At 38.2% G+C, this 25,011-nt stretch overlaps 1 protein-coding gene across 8 annotated transcripts in view; it reads left to right on the top strand.

Annotated features, from left to right (window-relative positions):
- Positions 1 to 25,011, top strand: part of CNOT2 (CCR4-NOT transcription complex subunit 2) — a 159,841-nt gene that overhangs the window by 62,156 nt on the left and 72,674 nt on the right. For 4 of the 8 annotated variants that reach the window (XM_064283882.1, XM_064283886.1, XM_064283888.1 and 1 more), the window contains one exon: positions 16,579 to 16,651. In XM_064283882.1, the coding sequence (XP_064139952.1) occupies positions 16,579 to 16,651 (73 nt within the window). Of the gene's footprint in view, positions 1 to 16,508; positions 16,652 to 25,011 lie in introns of those variants that run through there. The other 4 variants (XM_064283883.1, XM_064283884.1, XM_064283885.1 and 1 more) reach the window with 2 other exon arrangements.

The following is a 25,011-nucleotide window of genomic DNA, read 5'->3' as shown; positions in this document are numbered from 1 at the left end:
TCTGTTTGAAAAGGCTCTTAATTATCAACTTAGTTTTTTAAAAAATAGATATTCAGGTTGTTTCTCCTTGTGAGAGTTTTGCTAGATTGTATCTTTCAAGGAATTGGTCCATTTTATCTAAGTTATCTAATTTTTGCATATAGAGTTGTTCATAATATTCCTTTATTATACTTTTAATGTCCATGGGATCGGTGATAATGTTCCTTCTTTCATGTCCAATGTTAATAATTTGTGTCTTTTTTTCTCTCGGTTACCTGGCTAGAGGCTTATCAACTTCACTGATCTTTTCGAAGAACCAGGTTTTGTGGATTTCTTCTGTTATTTTCCTATTTCAGTTTCATTGGATTCTGCTTTGATTTTTATTGATAAATTGTATTTTCATTTTCATTTAGTTCAAAATATTTTTAAATTTCTCTTTGAGACTTCTTTGACCCATGTTTTACTTAGAGATGTGCTGTTTAATCTCTAAATATTTTGGCATTTCCTAGCTCTCTTTCTGATTTCTAGTTTAATTCCATTGTGGTCTAAGAGCCAGAAACTCTGGTAGTGTAGTGGTTAAGAGCTACGGCTGCTAACCAAAAGGTTGCCAATTTGAATCCACCAGGCACCCCTTGGAAACTCTATGGGGCAGTTCTACTCTGTCCTATAGAGTCACTATGAGTCAGAACTAACTCGATGGCAATGGGGTTTGGGTGGTCTAAGAGCATACTTTGTAGAATTTCTTTTTAAATTTGTTAAGGTGTGTCTCAAGGCCCAGAATACGGTCTGTCTTGGTGAATGTTCCATGTGAGCTTGAGAAGAATGTGTATTCTGCTGTTATTGGATAAAGTGTTTTATAAATGCCAGGTAGACCCAGTTGACTGGAGATACTGTTCTGATCAAGTACAGGTAGTTCCCAACATACAGTGGGGTTCTGTTCAACGACTTTGTCCTAAGTCTAATACCTCATTTTTTATTTTTCATCGTTACTGCCTTTTATTGTCAGTATCTTTATAAATTCATTCTCTGTCTTTGGAGGTTGGAAACATTTTGTGTAAACTTACAGATAGGATGTCATCAGCAAATAACATGCTGCAACATTGTCTGCGGTACAAATTACTAACAATAAGATGTAAAAAACAAAAAACAGACGGCCCTAAGTGCGATTTGCTGTAACTTGAATATGTTTTAAGTCAGTGACTGCCTGTACATCTTCACTAATTTCCTGCCTGCTGGATCTGTTGATTACTGATATAGGGATGTTGAAGTCTCTAAATGTAATAGTGGATTTGTTTGTTTCTCCTAGTAGCACTACCACTTTCTGCCACACAGGTGTGTGCACATTAAGGACTGATTAATAGCTACCATATTTGTGCCTGTTTCTATTTGTTGCCCTTGTTCTTGATTTTCTGCAGTTTGAATGTGACATGCTTACGTGTAGATTTTTTAGTGTTTATCTTGATGTTCTCTGAGCTTCCTGGATCTGTGCTTTGGTGTCTGGAAACAATTTTGGAAAAGCCTCAGCCATTATTCAAATGTTTCTTCTGTTCCTTTCTCTTTTTCAACTTCTTTTGGTATTCATATTATACATATGTCAGGCCTTTTGTAATTGTTCCACAGTTCATGGGTATTGTGTTCTGGTTTTCCTTTTTTTTTCTTCTCTGCTTTTCATTTGGAAAGTTCACTGATTCTTTCCTTGGTTTTGTCCAGCCTATTGATGAGCCCTTCAAAGGAATTCTTCATTTGTATTACATTATTTTTTACTTCTAGCATTTCCTTTTGATTCTTAGAGTTTCCACCTCTGTTTATATTACCCAACTATTCTTGCATGTTGTCCACTTTTTCCATTAGAGCCGTTAGCATGGTAATCATAAAAAAAAAAAAAAGTAGTTATTTTAAAATCACGGTCTGATATGTCCAAAATCTCTGCTAGATCTGAGTCTGGTTCTGAGGGTAGCTGTGTGTTTTCAGACTTTTTTTTTTTTTTTTTTTTGCCTTTTAACAAGCTTCAGATTTTTTTGTAGAAAGCCAGACATCATATACTGGATAAATGGAACTGAGGTGAATAGGTCTTTAGTGTGAGTTTTTTTGTTGTTGTTGTTAACCAACTAGTGATTAGGCTGTGTTTACTGATTGCTATAGCTGTGGCGTCATGGCTAAAATTTCCTCTAGTGTTCTTGTATTAGTCTCCTCTGTTATCTTTGGATTTGTCTAGAGACTTCTTGAATAGGAGCTGAGGCTTGTAGCTCTTTTTATCCCACATCCACGTGTTGATGCAATTGTAAGGTATGGAAAGAGGGAAAGTGTTCTCCAGTCTCTGATGAGGTCTGAATCTTTTAGTGAGTCTGTGTGCCTGGCCTCTGACCTTTACAACTGCTTTGCAGCTTTCCCCCCCTTTCTTAGGTGAGACAGGAAGGCTAGATGGAGCTAGAATTGGGCATTATTCTTCTCCCATGTTGAAGGCTACAGGGGGCTGGAGTTGCGTATTTTCCTTCCCCCTGATCAGTTAGACTTTGGTAAAACCCAAGTACATAAGATTCTGGTAAAATAGTTTTCCCTTGAAGGCAGTCCTGTTAAGGAGAACAGACAACTCTGGGCATATTTCAGAATGGTTACTTTTTCCGGTCTCCGTGCCAGAGCAGGAGATTTTCTTAGATCTTCACAGTGAGAACCTGGTGGGGCTGCTGGAGGTAATACCAAGAAAGTGTGGGGGCCTCCCTAAGAAGCCCACCCCGCCCCAAGATTTTAACTCTGAAGCTAGTGCACATTGAACTCGCAGCAATTATCAATTACACTTTAAAGTAATCCTACCAGTACTGGGTCCTGCTGATTCCAGTTTGGGCTTTTCTCTCCAGTTTTCAGGCAGCAGTTTGCCTTGTGACCTCAGTTCTCTGAAGGGATCTAAGAAGAGTTGTTGATTTCCAGTTTGTTTGGCTTTTTCTTGTTGTGAGGATGGGAGTCATGACTTCCAAGCTCTTTACCTGTTGGGCCAGAAACTGGAAGTTCTGACTGCCTTGTAAGCTGATAGAATGACTAAATTTATATTGAGTTTTTCAATATAAAAAAGGTATAAATGACTATTCTTTACCACTTTTTGCTGTTGTATTCAGTAATTTGTCCTAAAAGTATCTCAAATTTGAGAGAAATTGTTGTACACAAGTATACATTAGTGATTGTTTGAGTTTAATCATTTGATTTGCTTTACATTTTTGAAATTTAATTCTGTTGCTAGTCTGTTAAATACATTAGAGATAAAATTTATTTAACCTACCGATTTGCAGACATTTAATAAAATTTGGAGCCTTCTTAAAATTAGTTTTCTCCACATTGTTAAAAATATTTTAAGTACTCTTATTTCGTTAATATTTACATTAGTTTCAACATAACCTGTTAATCATCTAGTGTTTTATCATCCTTTTTTCCATTTTCAAGAGCCGCACACCGATGGAACTGCCTATTAACAATCTGAATAATACAATGTATTAGTGTTTTGTAGTTGAAAACAAACTAATATCAAAAGTGCTTATTTTGCTCAGGTAGATTGTATTTTGGGGTTTGTACTTAGAAATCAGAGTCCCTGGGTGGTACAAGTGGTTGACACACTTGCCTGCTAACCAAAAGGTTGGAGGTTGGAGTCCACTCAGAAGCACCTTGGAAAAAGTCCTGGTGATCTACTTCCAAAAAACCAGCCATTGAAAACCCTGTGGAGCACAGTTCTACTGTGACACACATGAAGTCGCTGTGAGTTAGAATCCACAGGAACTGGTTTATGGGGGCAGTAGTGATTCAGTGGTGGAATTCTCACCTTCCCTGCAGGAGACCCATGTTTGATTCCTGGCCAGTGCACTTCATACACAGATAGCATATGTCTGTCATTGGAGGCTTATGTGTTGCTGTGAATAGGTTTCAGCAGAGCTTCCAGACTAAGATGAAGTAGGAAGAAAGAACTGGTGATCTACTAAATCAGCCAGTGAAAATCCTATGGATCACAAACGGTTCAATCCATTGTACATGGGGCCACGATGAGTTGAGGGCCAACTCAGTGGCAGCTAGCAACAACAACAGGTTGGAAATCATATTCCTTGTGATTTCAGAATAGCATTTGGCAGTTTCTTTTACTACCTTGGGTTTTTATAGATCATTTAAAAATTTCTATAATTAAAACGTTTCTTAAGTGCAAAACTTTGAATTTTACTGCAGTAAAAGTAACAAAACATCAATTTCTGAACTAGTTTTGTTAATTACATGTCTTTTACAAGTAGATTAATATAGCATGTATGAAAAACAAGCATGTGTATATTCAGTGGTTCACTAAGTACAGAATATCATTGTCATTAGTACTAAGTGACTATCACTTGGAATGAAATTTTGACGAGGTCACGACATTTTACGGAAAATGAGTTTTGAGTCAGGTGGAAGGTGTTGAGAGTTATGGACTGGAACACAAGTTTTTTATGCACATTGAAGAATGTATGACATGGGAGAAAGAGCTGTATAGGAGAGCATATTAATCTGAATGGAGTAGAAAAACAACCGTTTGGTGCATAGTTTTGAATTCTGGATGTTTTAATTTGATAAGTTTATGTACATACAATATATATACAATTAATTTATTTTTGCAATCGCACAAATGAAGATATCCAGTGGATTGAAAAAAACAGAAATTTTAGGAGAGTTGGAATGTGAGAAAAGAGCTGGTATGTACCCAGGACCACACGGTTTTTATGCAAGGTATTAGGTCTTTAAAACTTAGAATAATCAAAGTAAGACAAATCCTGATAAAGAATGCTGGGTATTTTACTCCACCTCATAAAATGGAATTCTGATGAGCTTGTAATATTAAAAAGATTGTGGGTCATTCACCTTTGAGTTAGTAATGTTATAATTGATTCTTTTATATTTATATTTGCATTTATGAAGTGCTTCTTTTATAATTATGAAATAACCCTTTTTTCCTCTAGTAGTATTCTTTCCCCTGAAATCTACTTTGTCTGATATTAATATAACCACGCCAACATTCTTTCGGTTAGTGTTAACCTGGCACCCATTTTCTATCATTTTACTTTTAACTTACCTCTCTTTATATTTAAAGTGCTTTTCTTGTGGGACAGCATATAGTTCAGGCTTGCTTTTTTTTTTTTACCCAATCTGACCATTTCCATCTTAAGTGGAGTGTTTAGAATGTTTATATATAGTGTAACTATTGATTTTAATGGTTTTAGGTCTCCTTACTATTTTGTCCCTCCCTCCCCCCCTTTATTTTGTGCCCTTTTTGGTATTAGTTGAATATTCTTCAAGATTTTATTTCCTTCGTTGGTTCTCATTCTCTCATTTCCTCCATCCTGACCTTTGTGCTGTTTTTTCTACATTTTGTATCTATGTATAATATTAATTCTCTAATACCTTGTTATTTTATCTTGAAACAATGATTTTTTAAACATTATTTTTATGATAAACAAGTTGTACTCTGTGTATATAAAGTGTTTTATATTTACTGACATATTTACCATTTGCAGCGCTCTTCATTTTTTTGGCACACATTCATATTTCCATCTGACATCATTTTCCTTCTTCCTGAGAGGTACCCTTTAACATTTCTTATAGTGCTAGCTTGCTGGCAATTAATTCTTTCAGCTTTGTGTTTTTACTTTACCTTCATTTCTTAGAAGTAAACTTTTTATTTTAATTTTGGATTTACCAAAACGTTGCAAAGATAGTAGAGAGCTTCTGTATACCCACACCCAGTTCTGTGGTGGCTTGTGTGTTGCTGTGATGCTGGAAGCTAGGCCACCAGTATTTCAAATACCAGCAGGATCACCAGCAGTGGACAGGTTTCAGTGGAGCTTCCAGACCAAGACAGATTAGGAAGAAAGACCTGGTAATCTACTTCCAAAAATTAGTCAGTGAAAACCTTATGGATAACAACAGAACGTTGTCTGATATGGTGCTGGAAGATGAGCCCCTCAGGATGGAAGATACTCAAAATACTACTGAGGAAGAGCTGCCTCCTCAGAGTAGAGTTGATGGAGTAAAGCTTTTAGGGACCTTCATTTGCTGATGTGGTATGACTCAAAGTAAAAACTGCAAACATCCATTGGTAATCAAAACATGGAACATATGAAGTATGAATCAAGGAAAATAAAACAAACAAAAAAAAAACCAAACCCAATGCCGTCAAGTCAATTCCAACTCATAGCAACCTTATGGGACAGAGTAGAACTGCCCCATAGAGTTTCCAAGAAGTGCCTGGTGTATTCAAACTGCCAGCCTTGTGGTTAGCAGCCATAGCACTTAAACACTACACCACCAGAGTTTCCAAGGAAAATAGGAAGTCATAAAAAAATGAAATGGAATGCTTGAAGATTGATATCTGGCATTAGTGAGCTGAAATGGACTGGTATGGTATTGGCTGTTGTGAATCAAACAATCATGGTTTTCTGTGTTATGAACAACAAATTGAAGTGAACATCATTGCGCTCATCATTAAAATGCAGTGCTGTTGGTGATACAGTGCTGTCCTGAAATAAATGCTGACAGCGATAGGTTAATATCCATATGTGTCTTAGTCATCTAGTGCTGCTATAACAGAAATACCACAAGTGGATGGCTTTAACAAAGAGAAATTTATTTCTTCACAGTAAAGTAGACTAAAAGTTCAAATTCAGGGTGTCAGCTCCCGGGGAAGGCTTTCTTTCTGTCAGCCTTCTCATCAATATTCCCCCAGACTAGGAGCTTCCTTGCACAGGAACCCTGGGTCCAAAGGATGTGCTTTCCTCCTGGCACTGCTTTCTTGGTGGTATGAGGTTCCCATGTCTCTCTTCTTTCTTTTATGTCTCAACAGATCACCTCAAGACACAATCCTGTCTTGTAGACTGAGTCCTGCTCACTAACATGAGTGCCACCCATATTCCCTCATTAACATCATAGAGGCAGGATTTACAACATATAGGCAAATCACATAATACTGGGAATCATGGCCCAGCCAAATTGATACACACATATTTGGGGGGAAATAATTCAATCCACATCAATATGCCTACAAGGAAGGCCAGTTAATATGACCATTGTTCAAATTTACATACCAACTGCAAATGCCAAAGATGAAGAAATTGAAGATTTTTACAAACTACTGCAGTCTAAAATTGAACGTGCAGCCAGGACGCATTGAAAATTATTGGTGATTGGAATACAAATGTTGGAAATGAAGAAGGATCGGTAGTTGGAGAATACATGTTGGTGATACAAACAGCACTGGAGATCGCATGGTAGGATCCTGGAACACTAACGCCTTCTCCGTTGGAAATAACTTTTTCAGCAACACAAAGGATTATGCACATGGGTGGTCACCAGATGAAATATACAGGGATGAAATCAGCCACATCTGTGGAAGAAGACAATGGAGAAACTCAAAGTCATCAGTCAAGACAAAGCCATGGCACAACATAGTGCTACATCCTGCTTTGGTGAGTGGCGTCTGAGGTCTTAAAAGCTTACGAGCAGCCATCTAAGATACAACTATCAGTCTCTTCCAGTCCAGAGTAAAGGAAAGGGAGGAAAACTAAAGACCCAAGGGACCAATTAGTCCATAGGCCTAATGGACTACATGAACCATAGTCTGTACCACTCCAAGACCAGAAGAACTAGATAGTACCTGGCTACCACTACCAACCACTCTGACGGGTGTTACAGCAGAGAGTGTCAGACAGAATGGGAGAAAAATGTAGAACACAACTGATCAAATTTTCAAAAAAGACCAGACTTACTGGTCTGATGGAGACTGGAGGAACCTCCAAGTCTGTGGCCCCAAGGACACAGTTCTAACTTGGACTTAAAGCCATTCCCGAAGTTCACCTTTCAGCCAAGGATTAGTCAGGCCTTTAAGACAAACAATAACACAAATGAGGAATGCGCTTGTTATATCACTCAAGTATACAAGATCAAATGGGTAGCACCTGCCCAGGAACAAAAATGAGAAGGTGGAAGGAGACAGGAAAACTGGATGAGTGGACATGGGGAACCTGGGGTGGAAAGGGAAAGGGGGAAGAGTGCTGACACAATGCAGGATTGCAGCCAATGCTATGAAACAATTTGTAAATTTCTGAATGAGAAACTAATTTGCTCTTTAAAGTTTCACCTAAGTCACAATTAAAAAAAAAAAAGACAAAGCCAAGGGCTGATGTGGAACGGACCATCAGTTGCTCATTTGCAAGTACAAATTGAAGCTGGAGAAAATTAAAGCAAGTTCACAAGAGCAAAGTATAACCTTGCATACATCTTGCCAGGATTTAGAGAACATCTCAGGAATAGATTTGGTGCGCTGAACAGTAATGACCAAAGACCAGAGGAGTTGTGGGAAGACATCAGGGACATCATACATGAAGAAAGCGAAAGGTCGTTAAAAGACAGGAAAGAAAAGACTAAGGTGGGTATCAGAAGAGACTGAACAGTGCTCTTAAGAGCAGAGTAACTAAAGTGAATGGAAGAAATGATGAGGTAAAAGAGCTAAATAGAGGATTTCAAAGGGTGGCTCGGGAAGAAAAAGGTAAGGCATTTTAATGAAATGTGCAAAGACCTGGAGTTGGAATACCAAAAGGGAAGAATACAATCAGCATTTCTTAGGTTGAAAGAACTGAAGAAAAAACCCAAGCTTCCAGGTGCAATATTGAAAGATACTGTGAGCAAAAATTTGAATCATATAGGAAACATCAAAAGAAGACAGAGGGAATACACAGTGTACCCAGAATAGTTGGCAACCATTTCAGGAAATAGCATATGGTCAAGAACAGTGGTCAAGAATCATGAACAGGACAACTCAGTCAGTGGGTTCACAAAGTTCATGTTCTGTGTCCTAGTGAAGTAAATAACATCTGGTGTCTTTAAATATTGTGAGAAGCCATCCTAAGATGCAGCTATTGGTCTCTGTTCCTTAGGAGCAAAAGAGTAAGGAGCTAACCAAAATCTCAAAGAAGAAACAAGTCTACAAGGCTGATAGCCTATATAAGCCATGGCTCATCTACCCTGAGACCAGAAGACCTACTGTATTTTTATGCAAATAACACACACCTCCACATTTGTTTTCCAGCTGTGCCCTCCCTCCACAAAGTATTTTCATAAGCATCGCTATGCCAATTTGTTTTAACATGTTGCTGTAAAAAATTAGCATAGCATGCTTAGAGAAATACCTCTCAGGGGAAGGGCACAGTTGGCAAACATAGAAGGCACGCATTATTTGTATAAAAGTATGGTAGATGGTGCCCGATCACCAGCACTGACTATTCTGACTCGGGTCTCAGTAGATGTTCCCTGATGGAATGGGAGAAAAATGTAGAACAAAACTCAAATTCTTGAAGAAGACCAACCTAAGTGGACCAGTTGAGGCCGGAGGACTGCCTGAAACTATCTCCTGAGATCACCTTTCAGCAAAATAGCAGAGTGGCACACAGAATAAAGGATATTACCTATAAGAATAGTGTTGTACTAAAACACCACTTGTAAGAGACCAAAAGGTCAACATTTACTCTAAAGCAAAGATGAGAAGAGGGCAGGGAAACTAAAGTACTGGAAATGGAACAACCAGATCACAAATAAAGAATATTGACGCATCGTGAAACATGTAACTAATGTCACTGAACAATTTGTGTGGAAATTGTCAAATGGGACCCTAACTTGATGTGTAGACTTTAACAAAAAATGCAATAATATATTCAAAAAAGAATCGTGACTGCTGGTACCGAAGGAAGCAGTTCAAGCTGTAGTGAAGACATTGTTGAAAAACAAGGCTCCAGGAATTGACTGAATACCAGTTGAGTTGCTTCAACAAACTAATGCAATACTGGAAGTGCTTACTCGTCTATGCCAGGAAATTTGGAAAACGGCTGCCTAGCCAGCTGACTGGGAAAGAGCCATATTTGTGCCATTTCCAAAGGAAGACAATCAGATGGGATGTGGACATTATCAAACAGTATCATTAATATCACATACTAGCAAAATTTTCCTAAGGCTAATTAAAAAAAAATGACTGCAGCCGTACACTGACAGGGAGCTGCCAGAAGTTCAAGCCAGAATCAGAAGAGGGAGTGGAATGAGGGATAATATTGCTGATTTCAGGGAATAACAGAAAGCAGGGAATACCAGAAAGATTTTTACCTCTGTTTTATGGACTGTGTGAAGGCCTTTGACTGTACAGATCATAATATATTATGGATAACATTGTGAAGAATGGAAATTTCAGAACACTTAATTGTGTTCACACAGAATCTGCATGGGTCAAGAGGCAGTCATTAGAACATAGCAAGGGGATATTGCATGGCTTAAAATTGGAAAAGATACCACGTGGTTGTATCCTTTTGAAACCCTTACTTATTCAGTCTGTATGCTGAATCTTAGTAGCTGGACTATATGGAGAAAAACGTGGCGTCGGGATTGGAGGAAGATTCATTAACAGCTTGCAAATGATACAACTTTATTTGCCGAAAATGAGGACAATTCGAGCACTCAGTGATGAAGATAAGACAACAGCCTTCAGTGTGGATTACACCTAAACATAAAGAAAGGGAAAATCCTCACAACTGAACCAATAAACAATATCATAAGTGGAGAAAAAATTGAATTTGGCAAGGATTTCATTCTTCTTGAATCAATGGTCAACACCCATGGAAGCAACAGTCAAGAAATCCATATGGTATATTGCATTGGGCAAATCTGCAAAAGACCTTTTAAATTTTAAAGGGAAAGATGTCACTTTGATGACTGAGGAGTATCTGACCCAAGCCATGGTCTTTTCATTCACCTCATATGCATGTGAAAGCTGGACAGTGTAAAAAGGAAAACAGAAGAAGAATTGATGCATTTGAGTTGTCATATTGGCAAAGAATATTGAATATACCATTGACTGTCAGAAGAATAACAAATTAATCTTAGAAGAAATACAGTGGGAATGCTCTTCAGAAGCAAGGATGACAGGACTTTATCTTGCTTTCTTTGGACACATGATCAGAAAAGAACAATCACTAGAAAAGGACCTCATGTTTGGTAAAGTGGAGGGTCTGTGAAAAGGGAAAAACCCTCAATGAGATGAATTGACACAGTAGCCACAACAATAGACTCAACCATATCAACAGTCATGAAGGTGGAGCAGGACTAGGATACTTAAGGTTGCCATGAGCTGGAGCCAACTGGAGGGTAACTAAACAACAGGGAAAATATGTTTCATTATCATGATACATTTTTCTAACTAAGACACCAACATTAGTACATTTTTGTTCTTAGTTTTCATCAAGTTGATTCAGATTCATGGTGACCCCATATGTTGCAGAGTAGAACTGCATCCATAGTGTTTTCAAGGCTCTGACCTTTCAGGAACAGATCACCAGGCCTTACTTCTGAGGTACCTCTGGGTAGGTTTGAACCACCAACTTTTTGGTTAATAGTCCAGCGCTTAACCCTTTGTGCCATATTACTCTTATCTAAATTCCACGCTTTATTCAGATTTTACTAGTTCGTTTACTCGTCATTTTTCTGTTCCAGTTTTCCATCTATGGTCCAAAAAAAAAAAAAAAAAAGCCTGTTGCTGTTGAGTCTGTTCGACCCTCTAGGACAGGGTAGAAATGCCCCATAGAGTTTCCAAGGCTGTAAATCTTTACAGAAGCAGGCTGCTACATCTTTCTCCTGTGGAGTGGCTGATGGGTTTGAACTGCGGACCTTCCAGTTAGCAGTTGAGTGCTTAACCACTGCATCACCGGGGCTCCCATCCGTGGTACCTGCTATATGGTATTCAGTTATCACATCTTCTTAGACATGATGATCTGTGACAGTTTCCTGACAGTACTGGTTAGGTATTTTATGGAATGCCCTCAATTTGGGTTCGTCTGATGTTTTCTTTATGTTTAGATTTTGGGTTATGGGTTTTCTGGGAAGAGTGGCACAAAAGTGAAGTACCTTTCTCTCATATCAAAGGAGTGATGCTATCAACCTGATTTATCACGGATGATGTTAACTAAGATCACCTGGTCAAAGTAGTGTTTGTCAGGCTTTTTCCGCTGTGGTTTTTTTTTTTTTTTTAATATTTAACCTTTCCATAGTCTACCTTTTGGGAGCAAGTCTTTATTCTTGGTTAATTTTATAATTTCAGTTTTATTATTAATTTATAATATCACTGTTATCACATGCATAAACTCATCTAACCATCACCACAAACAAGATAAAGAACCTCTCTGTCACTACAAAGAAACACCTTTGTGCTACCAACTTGGTTCTTTTTATATCTTGCATTTCTGTCTTAATGTTCACAGCAGTGTTTTCTGTCATTAATGTATGGACTGTATTTCCAATACCTGTTTTAACATCCTTGTCTACTTATTTTATCATCTGTATCATTTTTCCATCTGTTTCCGTTTATTCTGTTTCACCTTGTTATGGGTTGTGTTTCCTGCTATTTTGGATGCTTGTAATATTGATTGGATGCCAACCATTAAACTTCACATTATTTTGTGTTGTTTTAAATATTTTGGTGTTTTTTCTTAGATAAAGTTAAGCTACTTAGAATCAGCACAATCATTTTGAAGCCTGGATTTAAGCTTTGTTAGTGCAGGCTCAGAACATCCTTTAGTCTAAATTGTATTTGGTCTTATTACTGAGGCGTTACCTTCTGAATTCTACCCATAACCCACGTTTTAAGAGATTCTTCCATTCTGGTTGATGGGCTCATGAGTTCTGGGATTGTTCTGAGTACTCCTTTTCTGAGGCTCTTTCCCAGGAAACACTGGTGGCGTAGCAGTTAAGAGCTATGGCTGCGACCCAAAAGGTCAGCAGTTCAAATCCACCAGGTGCTGCTTGGAAACTGTTGGGCAGTTCTCTTCTGTCCTGTACGGTCACTATGAGTCGGAATCAACTCAGTGGCAATGGGGTTTTTTTTTTTTTCTTTTCTTTTCCCCAGATTCAGTAATTTTTTTTTTTTACAGGCATTCACAGATGCCAAAACCTTGAAGGGACTTTGTCTACAGATATTTTGAGCTTTCTATCTGTAGCTTCTTTCTGAAATCTGCCCTGCAAATTCTACCTGCCCCAGCTCTGAACTCCTTAACTCAGTGTGACTCTTGGGCTCTGACTGTGTTTCCTCTCCTGTCCTTCAGCCTCAGAACTCTACAGGCCATGAGCTGGGGCACTGGTAGAGTCAGTTCATTTGTTCCTTTCTCTTAATGACCTCTGTCCTGAGTTGGCTGTTGTCCAGTGCTTGAAAACCATTGTTTTATATATTTTTGTCTAGTTTTCTGGTTATTTAAGGTAGAAGGGTAAATACAGTCACTGTTTTTCCACCGTGGACTGCATACCCTGTCTTATAGAAAATTTTAGTATAGTTTTGCAAATATTTGCTTGTTCTGACTTCTCAAATATTTGTAGGACTTTGTGGGAAAACCAGTGTACATACAGATCTTACTAAATTCAGGCAGCTAGAGTGTATGTTCTCATGCTTTTTCCTTTTCACTTGCTCACTCTCTTTTGCTCATATATAGCCACATCCTCTTTCATCTATTGCGCATCCTTTCATTTCTAATATGAAGAGTACCAACAAAATCTATCACAGAACATTTTATTTAATACAAGATAGTGGTGACAGATGTTAGCTTTTCGTATTTACTAGGAAGAAAATAAAGTGCCTTCTGTCCTTTTTCCCTTTGTTTACTATAAAGAGATAATGATTTTTAGGTTATTTTTTATTGGTTCAGGTATATAGTGACTATCACTTGAAACTCTCGGGCATGAAATACTTGAAGTTTTCCCTTCCTACTGAAATTCATAGCTCTGCAAAGTAAATTAAGCAGATTGATCGTTAATAGCATGTAAAATTCAAACCTAATTATCTTTTTGTGTATAGTGATTAGGTTGTGATATTTAAGGTGTTGAAAACTACCTTGCCTGATTTTAGATTTCTAACATATCTTTGATGAAACTACTATAATTTAAAGGTAATGCATGGCTTTAATTTGAGCATAATGTATTTAAGAATACCTCTTATTCTGTGAGAAATGGTTGAAAATTTTCCCTAGTATCCATTGAATTCAGAGTTGCCAGAAATACATTAATTAATGGTAAGGCAAGTACTCTTTTAAAACATTAATATTATAAAACACTAATATTAAGACAGAATTAATGTTTAGGGAATGCATAATAAAATGTTTTTGTTCTCTTTTTGTGACAATCACGAAAATTTAAGTTGCAGCTGAGTATGTGTCATTTAACTATTCTTGGACATCTAGTATGCTTGGTAATTTTTCCTTATGAGCAACCTACTTTCTTGCTAGATGGTAAGAATTACATTTATAATAGTAATGGTAAGGATTACATTTATAGTAGTAAATATACTTATGGTTTAAAAAACTTTACCTCTTTAACGTTTTTTGTGAGAGATGTACTTAATTCAAAAGCTACATGTAAGCTTGGTAATAATTAGTTACATTTTTGCTGTGGAGCAAGGTATTTTGATGTAATCCAGCCAAATATGTGCAATGTAAGGTGGTTAAAATTAAGTTAAAAAATAGCACCCGAATGTGATCAAACATATCTTAAACCAAAACCAAATCAAATCCATTGACATTGAGTCGATTCTGACTCATAGCGACCCTATAGAACAGAGGAGAACTGCCCCACAGGGTTTCCAAGACTATAATCTTTACAGAAGTAGTGCCACATCTTTCTCTCACAGAGCAGCTGGTGGGTCCAAACCACCAAGTTTTTGGCTAGCAGCCAAACGCTTTACCACTGCGCCACCAGGGCACCTTAAACATACCTTAAACAAAAATCAAACCCACTGCTGTCGAGTCGATTCCAACTCATAGCGACCCTATAGGAAACAGTAGAACTGCCCATGGAGTTTCCAAGGAGCACCTGATGCATCCAAACTGCTGACCTTTTAGTTAGCAGCCGTCGCACTTAACCAGTACGCCACCAGGGCTTCCAAACATACCTTAAAAAAAAAAAAAAAAATGGGTTTTCATTACATGAGATTATTTTTAAAACTTTAATACTAGTTTTTAATGTTTTATTTTTCTGAAGGTTTTTTCTGTTTTTTTTTTTTTTTAATAAATAATGTCTTACTGTGTTTTTGCTGAGAGGTTACATAGCAAATTATGTTCCCATTTAACAATTTGTACACAAATTATTCAGTGACTTCGATTACATTTTTCACAATGTGTGAACATTGTCATTAATTCCGTTCAGGTTATTCTGTTTCCAATAACGTAGTTTCCCAGCCCCTTTACCTTGTCATCTTTGCTTTAGGGTCATCGTTGACCATTTGGTCTGCTAGATGATTTTTTTTTACAGGAATGTAGTACTCACAGGTGAAGTCCTTCTTAATAGATCGCTTTTTAGAGGTAATTTACTTGTATGTGTGTGTATGTATGTGTTGTTTTTTAAATACTGGTTCACACTCCTTACAAATTAGATTTGTTTTTTTTTTGGCTTCTCCAGTATTGTGTACTCTTTCCGCTTAAATTAGATATTTTTATTATCCCCTCCAAAAGTAAATTTTGTATGGTATTAAAGAATCACTTTAAATTTGACTATAATTTTTAGTGGTTAAAACTATTATTATTTCAATAGGTATTTGTACTAGTTGTCTAGAATAAATACTCTATTAAAACTTAAGTGAGAGAGAGTTGTCTTGAGGACATACATTTACAAATGCTTTGCGGACATCTGCCCTTTTCAGTTTTTGAGCTCTCTTGCTTTCAGTTTGAGTTTTTGAATTAGCATCTCTGGTCTCTATCATCTCTACTTCAGGTACACAGTGCAGTTATTTTGGACTTATTTATCTTGGTTAAGAAATGAGCATCATTTTTCTTCACTAATATAAACACCTGCGTTCTACTGGACTATGCATAAAATTGGAAGATTGGTTGATAAAGGCATTGAGAAACTTCACATTTATTGCTACTCTTCATTGGATTAAAATTTTAATAGACTGTTGAGTTAGGTTTGCATCTGTTATCGTTTGAAGACTATATGATGTATTCCCATTTTATGTCATAGGAGTAAACTTCATAAACTGGATTGGATCAGCAACTACATAAATAACTTATACCCATCTATCATCCATATATATAAGCACATGGCGGGGAGAGATTTGAAGTTGAATGACTGAATCTGAATTAATTAGATATCTCTGAAATTACGAGAATATCTATTTAAGAAAAATACGTATGACAGTTTTGCAGAATTTGTTGTCCATTCATTTTTATTCACTATAATTTCATCTTTGTGAGGTCTGGCGGACAGTTTTAATTGGAGAGCGTAAAAGTGGGAGAGAAGGGTTTTTCATATTTATTAGTTTTTATCTCAAGTAAAGTATGTCTGCCAGTCTAACCTTCTCTAAATTTACAAAAGGAAAAACCACTTTGGGTATAAAGCAAGTACTTTTTTCGGTTTATTTTTTTCCTTTTTTTTTTAATGTATCATATTGGATATTTTTACTGCTGTTCGTATGTTTACATGTTAGTAATTTTGACGGCTTTTGGATAATTCCACTCTAGAGGGAGAACTGGTGGGCGGTCCTTCCTGTGACACGATCCTTGAGTGACAGTTCTATTTGATTGCCTCCAGTACTGTGAGGAAAGGACACGACTCTATGGTGAGGACTGATGGACATACATTATCTGAGAAAAGAAACTACCAGGTAAGTACAATTTTGTTTTTTTCCTTTATTGGTCATTTAGCTATATTTAACTGTTTAATATGTTATATTTGACTAGAACCAACAGATTGAATACATCTCAATTTGAAAAATTCAGTTTGTAATTTAAAATACATTATCTTTAAAATAATTTGACAATTGAAATAATAGGGAAGATACATTCAGAAATGTTTGTTATTGGAATACTGGGTTATTGGGATATACATGTATGTACATTGGAAAGATATATAGTAAATGTATCAAGTTATATTCTGTTAGTGTCAAAATATAAATTTTCTGATATATATGTCAAAACTTGGATTATATAACTGGATTCAAAGCTAGTGTTTCATAAAACAAAGTGTTGATTGCTTTCATATGTATTATACCCATAAGACTAAACCCAAAGTCTTGAGCTGTATTCTAGGTAATAGAATATCACAGAATTGTAGAGAAAATTAGGTAGAACATAGAAGAAATAGAAATGAGAAACTCAGGGTGCTCAGAGACCCACATTCTATTGAATTCTAAGTTATTAGCTTGCTGTCCTTAAAATGCTAGATTCTTGTTTTCTCATTTATTAAACAGTTTAATAATATCCATTCCTTATGTATTGCTTAGGGATGCTGAAAGAATGGCTGAAATGTAATATTTATATTTCTGTCCAAGCTTTTAAACGATGTTTAATTTTCAAGGTACATTTATTTAATAGTGGTTTTTTTTTTTTAAATAATAATGTTTTGAATGTAGTTTTTCAAAGAGAAATGTGCTTTATTCATTTGAAAATGATCCATTATCAAATTATGTAGTGATGTAGAATACAGAATAGTTGAAAGCTCAAGTAGGAATAGGCTTTTAGGCTTCCTGTACAGATATGTGTCTGATCTCCCTTTGCCCTCACCAGTTCCATTCCCTCTAGGCTTATAAAGGCAACTATTGTGATAGCAGCAGGCCTGATTGTCTAATCATTTATCTGCTAATCGTTTATTTTAGCTTAATTAATCAGTTGGAAAAGTGAACAGCTGAGAAAGTTGTAAGTGGGCCTTCACAGTATATGATAGCAAAGAGCCTTTGGTTTTAACACCAGGTTCGGGTTCAGGCACTGTCCCTAAAAAGAAATGTGTCAACGTTTAACCTTTCTAGAGTTTCAACTAACTTGATGTTTAAAGCTTTTTGCCAGATCTTAATGATTTTAATAAACCAGAATAAGCTGGGATTGAGGCTATGCTGAATCAGTTTTCCCTGTAGCCTTTTCTATTCTGGGTTGACCTCATGGACTTGACCAGCATGGCCTTTGCTAATTATTTGTACTTGACATAGCTCCTCCTGCCTCACAACCACTTCCAACTACCTTGACTTATAAGCTTTTAATTGTTCACACTCTTGGGCTGTTGCAACTTTTTGTAGGCTATGCTAGATGTTTTAAGAATATGGTGATTCTAGGTTATATATGTCTCTCAGTGCTCATAATCCAGTTTTTAAGGTGTGAGTGTGGAAGTTTTGTATGATTGTGCAGTATAATTAATTTATCTCATGGAATCATGTTAATGTAGGATTCCAAAATTTACACTTGAGAAAGGGGAAAAAAAAAAAAGGAATTATATTTACTCATAAAGAGATTTGCTTAGCCCTGCTCATTCCATACTAAAAATATCCCATTGTTCCAGTCATTACTTACACCTCACCTGAAAGATGCATTCTGAGATAGGGTTTTGGTGGCTGAAAATATTTTTCCTTTTCTCTTTTGTTGTTATATAGTGTCACTTGATGCATTTTGAAATATACATGGAAACAGTTGTTTAAGTCTGGATTGTAAAATTATATTTTTGCAGGCTTCTCTGAAAAGCACGTGTGTAGAAATATAGGTCCTTCTTTGGTATTGTGATGACTGTAGTAAGAGCGTATGGGGGAGTTCAAGGGAATGTCAAGTAAATCATTGAAGTAAAATATGTATATCTGTATTGGTAACTCTTAATAGTAGTTTTGTATATGCTGAGATGAAAATGATTTGGACTTTTTATTTTGTGGGAACTTTATTCATTATTTTTCATGGACAGATAAGGATTTTTTTGCATCCATGTTTATACCCATTTTCACTTATCCTTGAGGGCTTTTGTATTTGGAGGGCACCAGATGTCTTATAGTGATATGTAATAATAGGTTAATATTCTAGAGTTTAACAAGAAGGAAAAAATTCCTCCAATTCTCATTTCCTTGTAGACCTCATAAACCCTTGGGAATTTCATTTAGGAAGGTGCATCTGTGCTAAAGCTTGTGACTTTAAAATGGACGTTGGTTAACATTGGTATCATTTTTTCCTATAAATTAAAACCCAGTTAGGATTTTTCTAAAATTTTCATATCTTTCTGTAATTTACCCAAGCCATTAACATCCAAAACCATGTTAATTACCAACTTAACTCCTCAGTGGTTTTCTTTCTCTTATGTAACAAAGCCAAGGTCCTAATATTTACATATAAGTCTTTCCACATTCTGGCCCCTCCCTGGACTTACCTTTCCAATTGTCTTTCCTGTTATTCCTTTATAAAAATGGCCTGGCAGAGGTGTCTGACCTTCTCTAACTTCACAAGGTGGAAGGAATGTCAATATCAACAGCCTAAAGCTGATTCCTGTGAGGTAGAGGTCAGACATAGCTCCTCTCTACAACCTTTTTACCAGTTTTGACACCAGCTCTTCCTCCTCTGGTACTCTCTGCTTCTCTGCTGGGTTTGATAATTCATTTCAGTGGCCACACAGAACTCACAGACAGTACTCATGATTATGAGGTTTATTAGGGAAGTAATAGGTTACAATTCAGGATACACTTCTTCTATCAGGACAGTCTTTTCTCAGCCTTTCCAGCAGGCAGAGCTCTCTCTGGCCCTTGGCCTCTTGGCCTCTTGACCTCACCTCTGCCCTGCTTGGGCAAGTGCTACAAAACTCCTAGCTCCATCATTTTTCAAGCCCCACCACAGAGCTCCCTCGTAATGGCCTCCTGGTACTGCTGGTTCTCTGTTGTGCTTACTATCAGTTCTCATTATCTTGTGCCCTCTCATGTGTTACAGCTCTCTGTCTCCTGGGTCTAGGAGGCTTTCAGTGCAGGGACCCTGGGCCCAAAGGATCCACTCCACTCCCGGCTCTTCTTTCTTGGTGGTAGTTAGTGGGAGTCCGCCCTTTCCACCTCTCAGGTGGCTCATTTTAAGCTTAGCGGGATGGCAAAACTGACCAATCATCTCTTTACATTTCCATATACCTTATTTGCATGGGCCACCTCCACAGGGAAGCCATGCACCTTATTTGTATTATTAGCAAGCTGTCTAATCCCCTTAGTGGGTCACAAGCATCTTATTTGCACAGTCCCACCCAATCTTTTGGTGGGAATTAACAAGACCATGGCAAAAAAAAAAAAAAAGACCATGTAAAAGCAATCCATTGCACCACAGGCCACCCCCTGGCGTTTCTTCATACTTGGGGGATAACTTGCCCCTCCGTCATTTTACCAGTCCAAAACAGTCATTAACGATTAGTCCTTCAGTAGGGCAGAGAGTCCTCAGGTTATTCAGGTACCAGCCATTCAGGTCTACTGAAGGTATCCATCTGATCAGGTCAATTTCTCCAAAGTCATCTTGTCTTCACCCTTTCTGGCTGGTAAAATTTAACTGAGAGAAGACTGTTACTTTGCTCTGAGCCTGATGAGGTTTTAGCATAGCTTTAAGGGACTTTAGATTTGGCCACTGTACCCCAGTCCAGCAGTGCCTCCCCCTTAATTCACTGTTTCACACTTACAGCTTCTACAGTTAACAGTTTTTACAATCGCAAGTAACCCTGTTAACAGTCAGCACTCACAACTGAATCATATAATCCTATCAGCATCTTCCCACACCATTCCTTCCCCAGACGTATCAGGAAAAGAGGAATCAATTCAGTGGGGATCCTCCCTTGCCCTCGTCATTTTTGAGTGTAAAAATACCCACGAAAGCATGTAAGCCAGCCACTTCATGCCTTTATCTCTCCTCATTTTAGACAGCCAATGTTTAAATTGCCAGTTCCTGCCAAACCAGTACTCAGAGGAGACAAGCACGTTCCTTGATCTGAAGATTGTTCTGTTCTAGTTGGAACTTGGAGCATCTTCAGCCACAAGCAAAGTCCAATCCGGAGCAAGCCATCAAATTGCAGCAGCCTGTGGTGCAGCAGCTTACCATGTCAAACACCTTTCTCTTCGTTTGGTCAGGTTCTGGTCAGCTCATCCCTAGCCCCTGTGGGCTAGATCAGTGGGTACTACCCGTAGACTCCGGAGTCCACATACTTTGCGGCATTTCAGACCAGCCAGCCCCTTTTGTCTCTGTCTTTCATCCCTAGCCCCAGTGGGCTAGGTCAACAGGCACCACCTGTAGGCTGAGGAGTTCACACAACTCCCTGTGCATCAGACCAGCCAGCCCTGTCTCTCTCTCTCTCTCATCCTTAGCCCCAGCAGGCTAGGTCAGTGTGTGCCAGTGGAACATGTCCAAACTCAGCCCATCTCTTTACATAGCTGCACCTCCCCCACTTCCACACATCTCAAGGCCCCAGGTGGTCAGCTCAAGTGAACATACCAGGCTTTCTGCTCGCCGGCTCCCTTTAACTTCCAGGCCTGGAAGGGAGTTCTACTGATGGGCACTGGCCTTTCCTGCCTCAGTGCATCCAGTGGCAAACTGCTTGCTCAAATTCAAAACACAAAACATTTTTTTTCCTGCGCTGTCCTTCCTTCAAATGCAAATTTTCTGTTGTCTCAGTAGTTCTGAGTAGGTGGGCATGTCTTTTCAAATGGAAATTTCCTGACTCTGAAGGTTCTGGGTGGGGCTCAGGTTTTCTACCTAAGTTCTCAATACTCTATATATAGGGCTCCTGCATTCAGACCAACAGTTGTGTTTCTTTCAGGCAAACCTTAGTTTGTCTTTTAGCATATCCAATCAAGTATTGGCTGAAGGCAGAGTTAAACACTGTAATACCCAATATTCGTTTCTATCATACATTTAGGTCTGTTTTACAACACTAGGTAGGAGAAACATTTCAGTGTCCATAGCACAGTCAAATAAACACATAACCCTGTTTAAAACTTGCAGTTTCATCTTCTCTTCCCTACACATTGACTATCTTCCAATTCATATGCATACGGCCTTGGGGCTCTGGCTAGGTGGAACCAGGCAGCCCTGGCCCCCTATTAATCATCTTGTTTAACCAGCCTGGCTTTTGCCCCAAGCTACTCCAGATGTAGGTGGAGCATAACATCTCTTACTTTCGTTTGAGCCATTACAGGTAACAAAAGACAAAGTAACCATCTAAGAATCAAAAGTTTCACTTCCCACTCTCCTTCCTGTTCTTTCTGTTACAAAATCCCATGCTTCCATGAGTCTAGAGCTGTTGCCACGAATCCTGCTTCTGATGCCAACTGTAAAAATGGCATAGCAGGGGTGTCTGACCTCTAACTTCACAAGGGGGAAGGAGAATCAAAATCAAAAGCCCAAAGCTGATTCCTGTGAGCCAGAGATCAGACATACTGCCTTTCTCCAACCTTTTTACCAATTCTGACACCAGCTGCCCCTCCCTTGGCACTCTCTACTTTTCTGCTAGGTTCAATAATTTGTTGTAATGGCCACACAGAACTCATAGGCAATACTCATGATTGTGGAGTTTATTAGGGAAGTAACAGGTTACAGTTCAAGATATATTATTTTGATCAGGACAGTCTCTTCTCACCCGTGCCTGCAGACAGACCTCTCTCTGGCCCTTGGCCTCTCGGCCTCTCAACTTTGCCTCTGCCCTTCTCGGGCAAGTGTTACAAAGCTCCTAGCTCCATGGATTGGCAAGCCCCATGAAGCTGTCTCCTGCTGGTCTCTTGGTTCTACAGCTGCTAGTTCCCTGCCATGCTTACTGCCACTAATTGCTGTCTTATGCTGTCTTAGGTGTTACAGCTCTCTGTCTCTTAGGTCTAGGAGGTTCTCAGTGCAGGGACCTTGGGTCCAAATGATGTGCACTGCTCCTGGCTCCTTTTTTCTTGGTGGTACTGGGGTCCCCCATTTCTGCCTCTGGGATTGCTTATTTTAAGCCTAGTAGGTTGGCAAAGGAAACCCTGGTGGTGTAGAGGTTAAGTGCTATGGCTGCTAACCAAAGGGTTGGCAGTTCGAATCCACCAGATGCTCCTTGGAAACTCTATGGGGCAGTTTTACTCTGTCCTATAGGGTTACCATGAGTCGGAATCAACTCAACAGAACTGGGTTTGGTTTTTTTTTTTTGCGGGGGAGGGGGTTGGCAAAACTGACCAATCCGCTTGTTAGGGTTCCATATGCTTTATTTGCATGGGCCCACCCCTACAGTGGTGCCATACACCTTATTTATATCATTAGCAAGCTGTCCAATCCCCTTGGTGTGCCTTATTTTTATAGTCCCACCCAGTCTTTTGATGGGAGTTGACAAGACCATGGTGAGAAAGGCCATACATAAGCGGTTCGTTGCACCACATCCCTATAGTGGTGTTTTTTCCATTTAGTAATACAAAACTGCTTTTAATCTCCCTACCATGTTCTTTCACATCTTCTAGCCTTTACTAATCAGTTCCTCTTGTTGGAATGCCTCGGCTTTCTTCACATGATTCAAGAATTAGATATTGGTTCTTCCAGAGGCCATTCTTTGATGGGCTCTGTGCCTTTCCCTTGTTTTCATAGCACCCATACCTGTGCTTGTTGTTAGCATAATACGTTACTGTTATTTGTCCTTGTGTTTCTGTAGACCTGTGCTGTCCAATATTGTAGGCCACAGGTAACTATTTAAATTTATATTTCGATTCATTTAAATTAAATAAAAAAATTCAGTTTATCAGTTACATTAGCCGCATTTAAATGCCCAGTAATCACATGCTGCTAATGGTTACTGTATTTGACATTGTGGATATAGGACATTGCTATCATTGCAGCAGTTTGTATTAGACAGTGTTGTTCTATGTTACGAGCTTCTTGAAAACTGGAAGCATATCTGTTTTTTTTTAGTACCCAGCACACTGTATGGCATATGATAAGCATTCAGTGCTTGTTTTAATAAAATTCTATAAAGCAGTGAAAGAAGGGAAAGGAAGAGGTTGGAAAGTGTGCTGGGTAAAATACTACTGATATTTCCAAGATTTTTAGATGTTACTCTGAATAGAACTTTTTAACAGGAGGTCATTGGTCACATCATACGCTGGACTGTTCTTCATGTTATCCGTAAACTGATCTAGTGCATCCCAGTCCATATGTTCCTGAAGAATACCTCAGAAATAAAATGCAGCTTCAACTTGGTGGAAAGTGTCAGAGAACTGACAGAACTATAACAGGAAAGTATAGCTTATCATTCTCTACCCCCTCACCATTAAATGTTTTATTTCTTTTTTATTAGTTCTTCTTTTATTTTTTTAATTATAGAAGTAATAGATGCTCATTGTAGAATCTTTCCAGAACAATGCAGAAATATACACAATACATTGTGTGTCTTTCCAGGCTTTTTCTAGGGATTTTATGGGGGCAAATGTGATTATCTTTGTTTTTAACATATAGAGGTTATAGTATGTGTAGTTTTTTGCAGCTTGCTTATTGTTATTAATGGAGATGATTCCAAGTCTCACTTCTCATCCCTTACCCTACCTCTTTCCCCAAAAGCAACCAGTAGTTTGAGTATTTTGTCTCATTCTTTTAATTTTCATATATTTTTTACATATGTGTTTCAGTATATACAGGCATCCCTCTTTAGTGTTGTGTGGCAATTTTTGGGAAAGTGGTGCCAGATATTTGGTTATTTTGAATGGAATAACTAATGTTATGGATTGAATTGTGTCCCCCCAAAATGTGTGTCAACTTGGTTATGCTGTGATTCCCAGTGTTGTGTCATTGTCCACCATTTCGTCATCTGATGTGATTTTCCTGTTGTTGTAAATTCTGCCTCTATAACGTTAATGAGGCAGGAATGGAGGCAGTTAGGTGAATGAGGCAGGACCCAGACTACAAGATTAGATTGTGTTTTTGATTAATCTCTTTTGAGATATAAAAGAGAGAAGCAAGCAGAGAGGCAGGGGGACCTCATACCACCAAGAAGCAAGGGCCAGAAGCAGAGTGCGTCCTTTGGACTCAGGATCCCTGTGCTGAGAAGCTCTTCAGCTGGGGAAGATTGATGCCAAGGACCTTCCCCCAGAGCGGACAGAGAGAGAAAGCCTTCCCCTGGAGCTGGCACCCTGAATTCAGACTTTTAGCCTACTAAATTGAGAGAATTAATTTCTCTTTGTTAAACCCTTCCACTTTGGTGTTTCTGTTATAGCAGCACTAGATAACTAAGACAACTAATAATGAATTTTCAGTCCAC

Source organism: Loxodonta africana, chromosome 4 (genome assembly GCF_030014295.1).
Source record: "Loxodonta africana isolate mLoxAfr1 chromosome 4, mLoxAfr1.hap2, whole genome shotgun sequence".
Lineage (NCBI taxonomy): Eukaryota > Metazoa > Chordata > Mammalia > Proboscidea > Elephantidae > Loxodonta > Loxodonta africana.
This window is presented reverse-complemented; position numbering and strand designations above follow the sequence as displayed.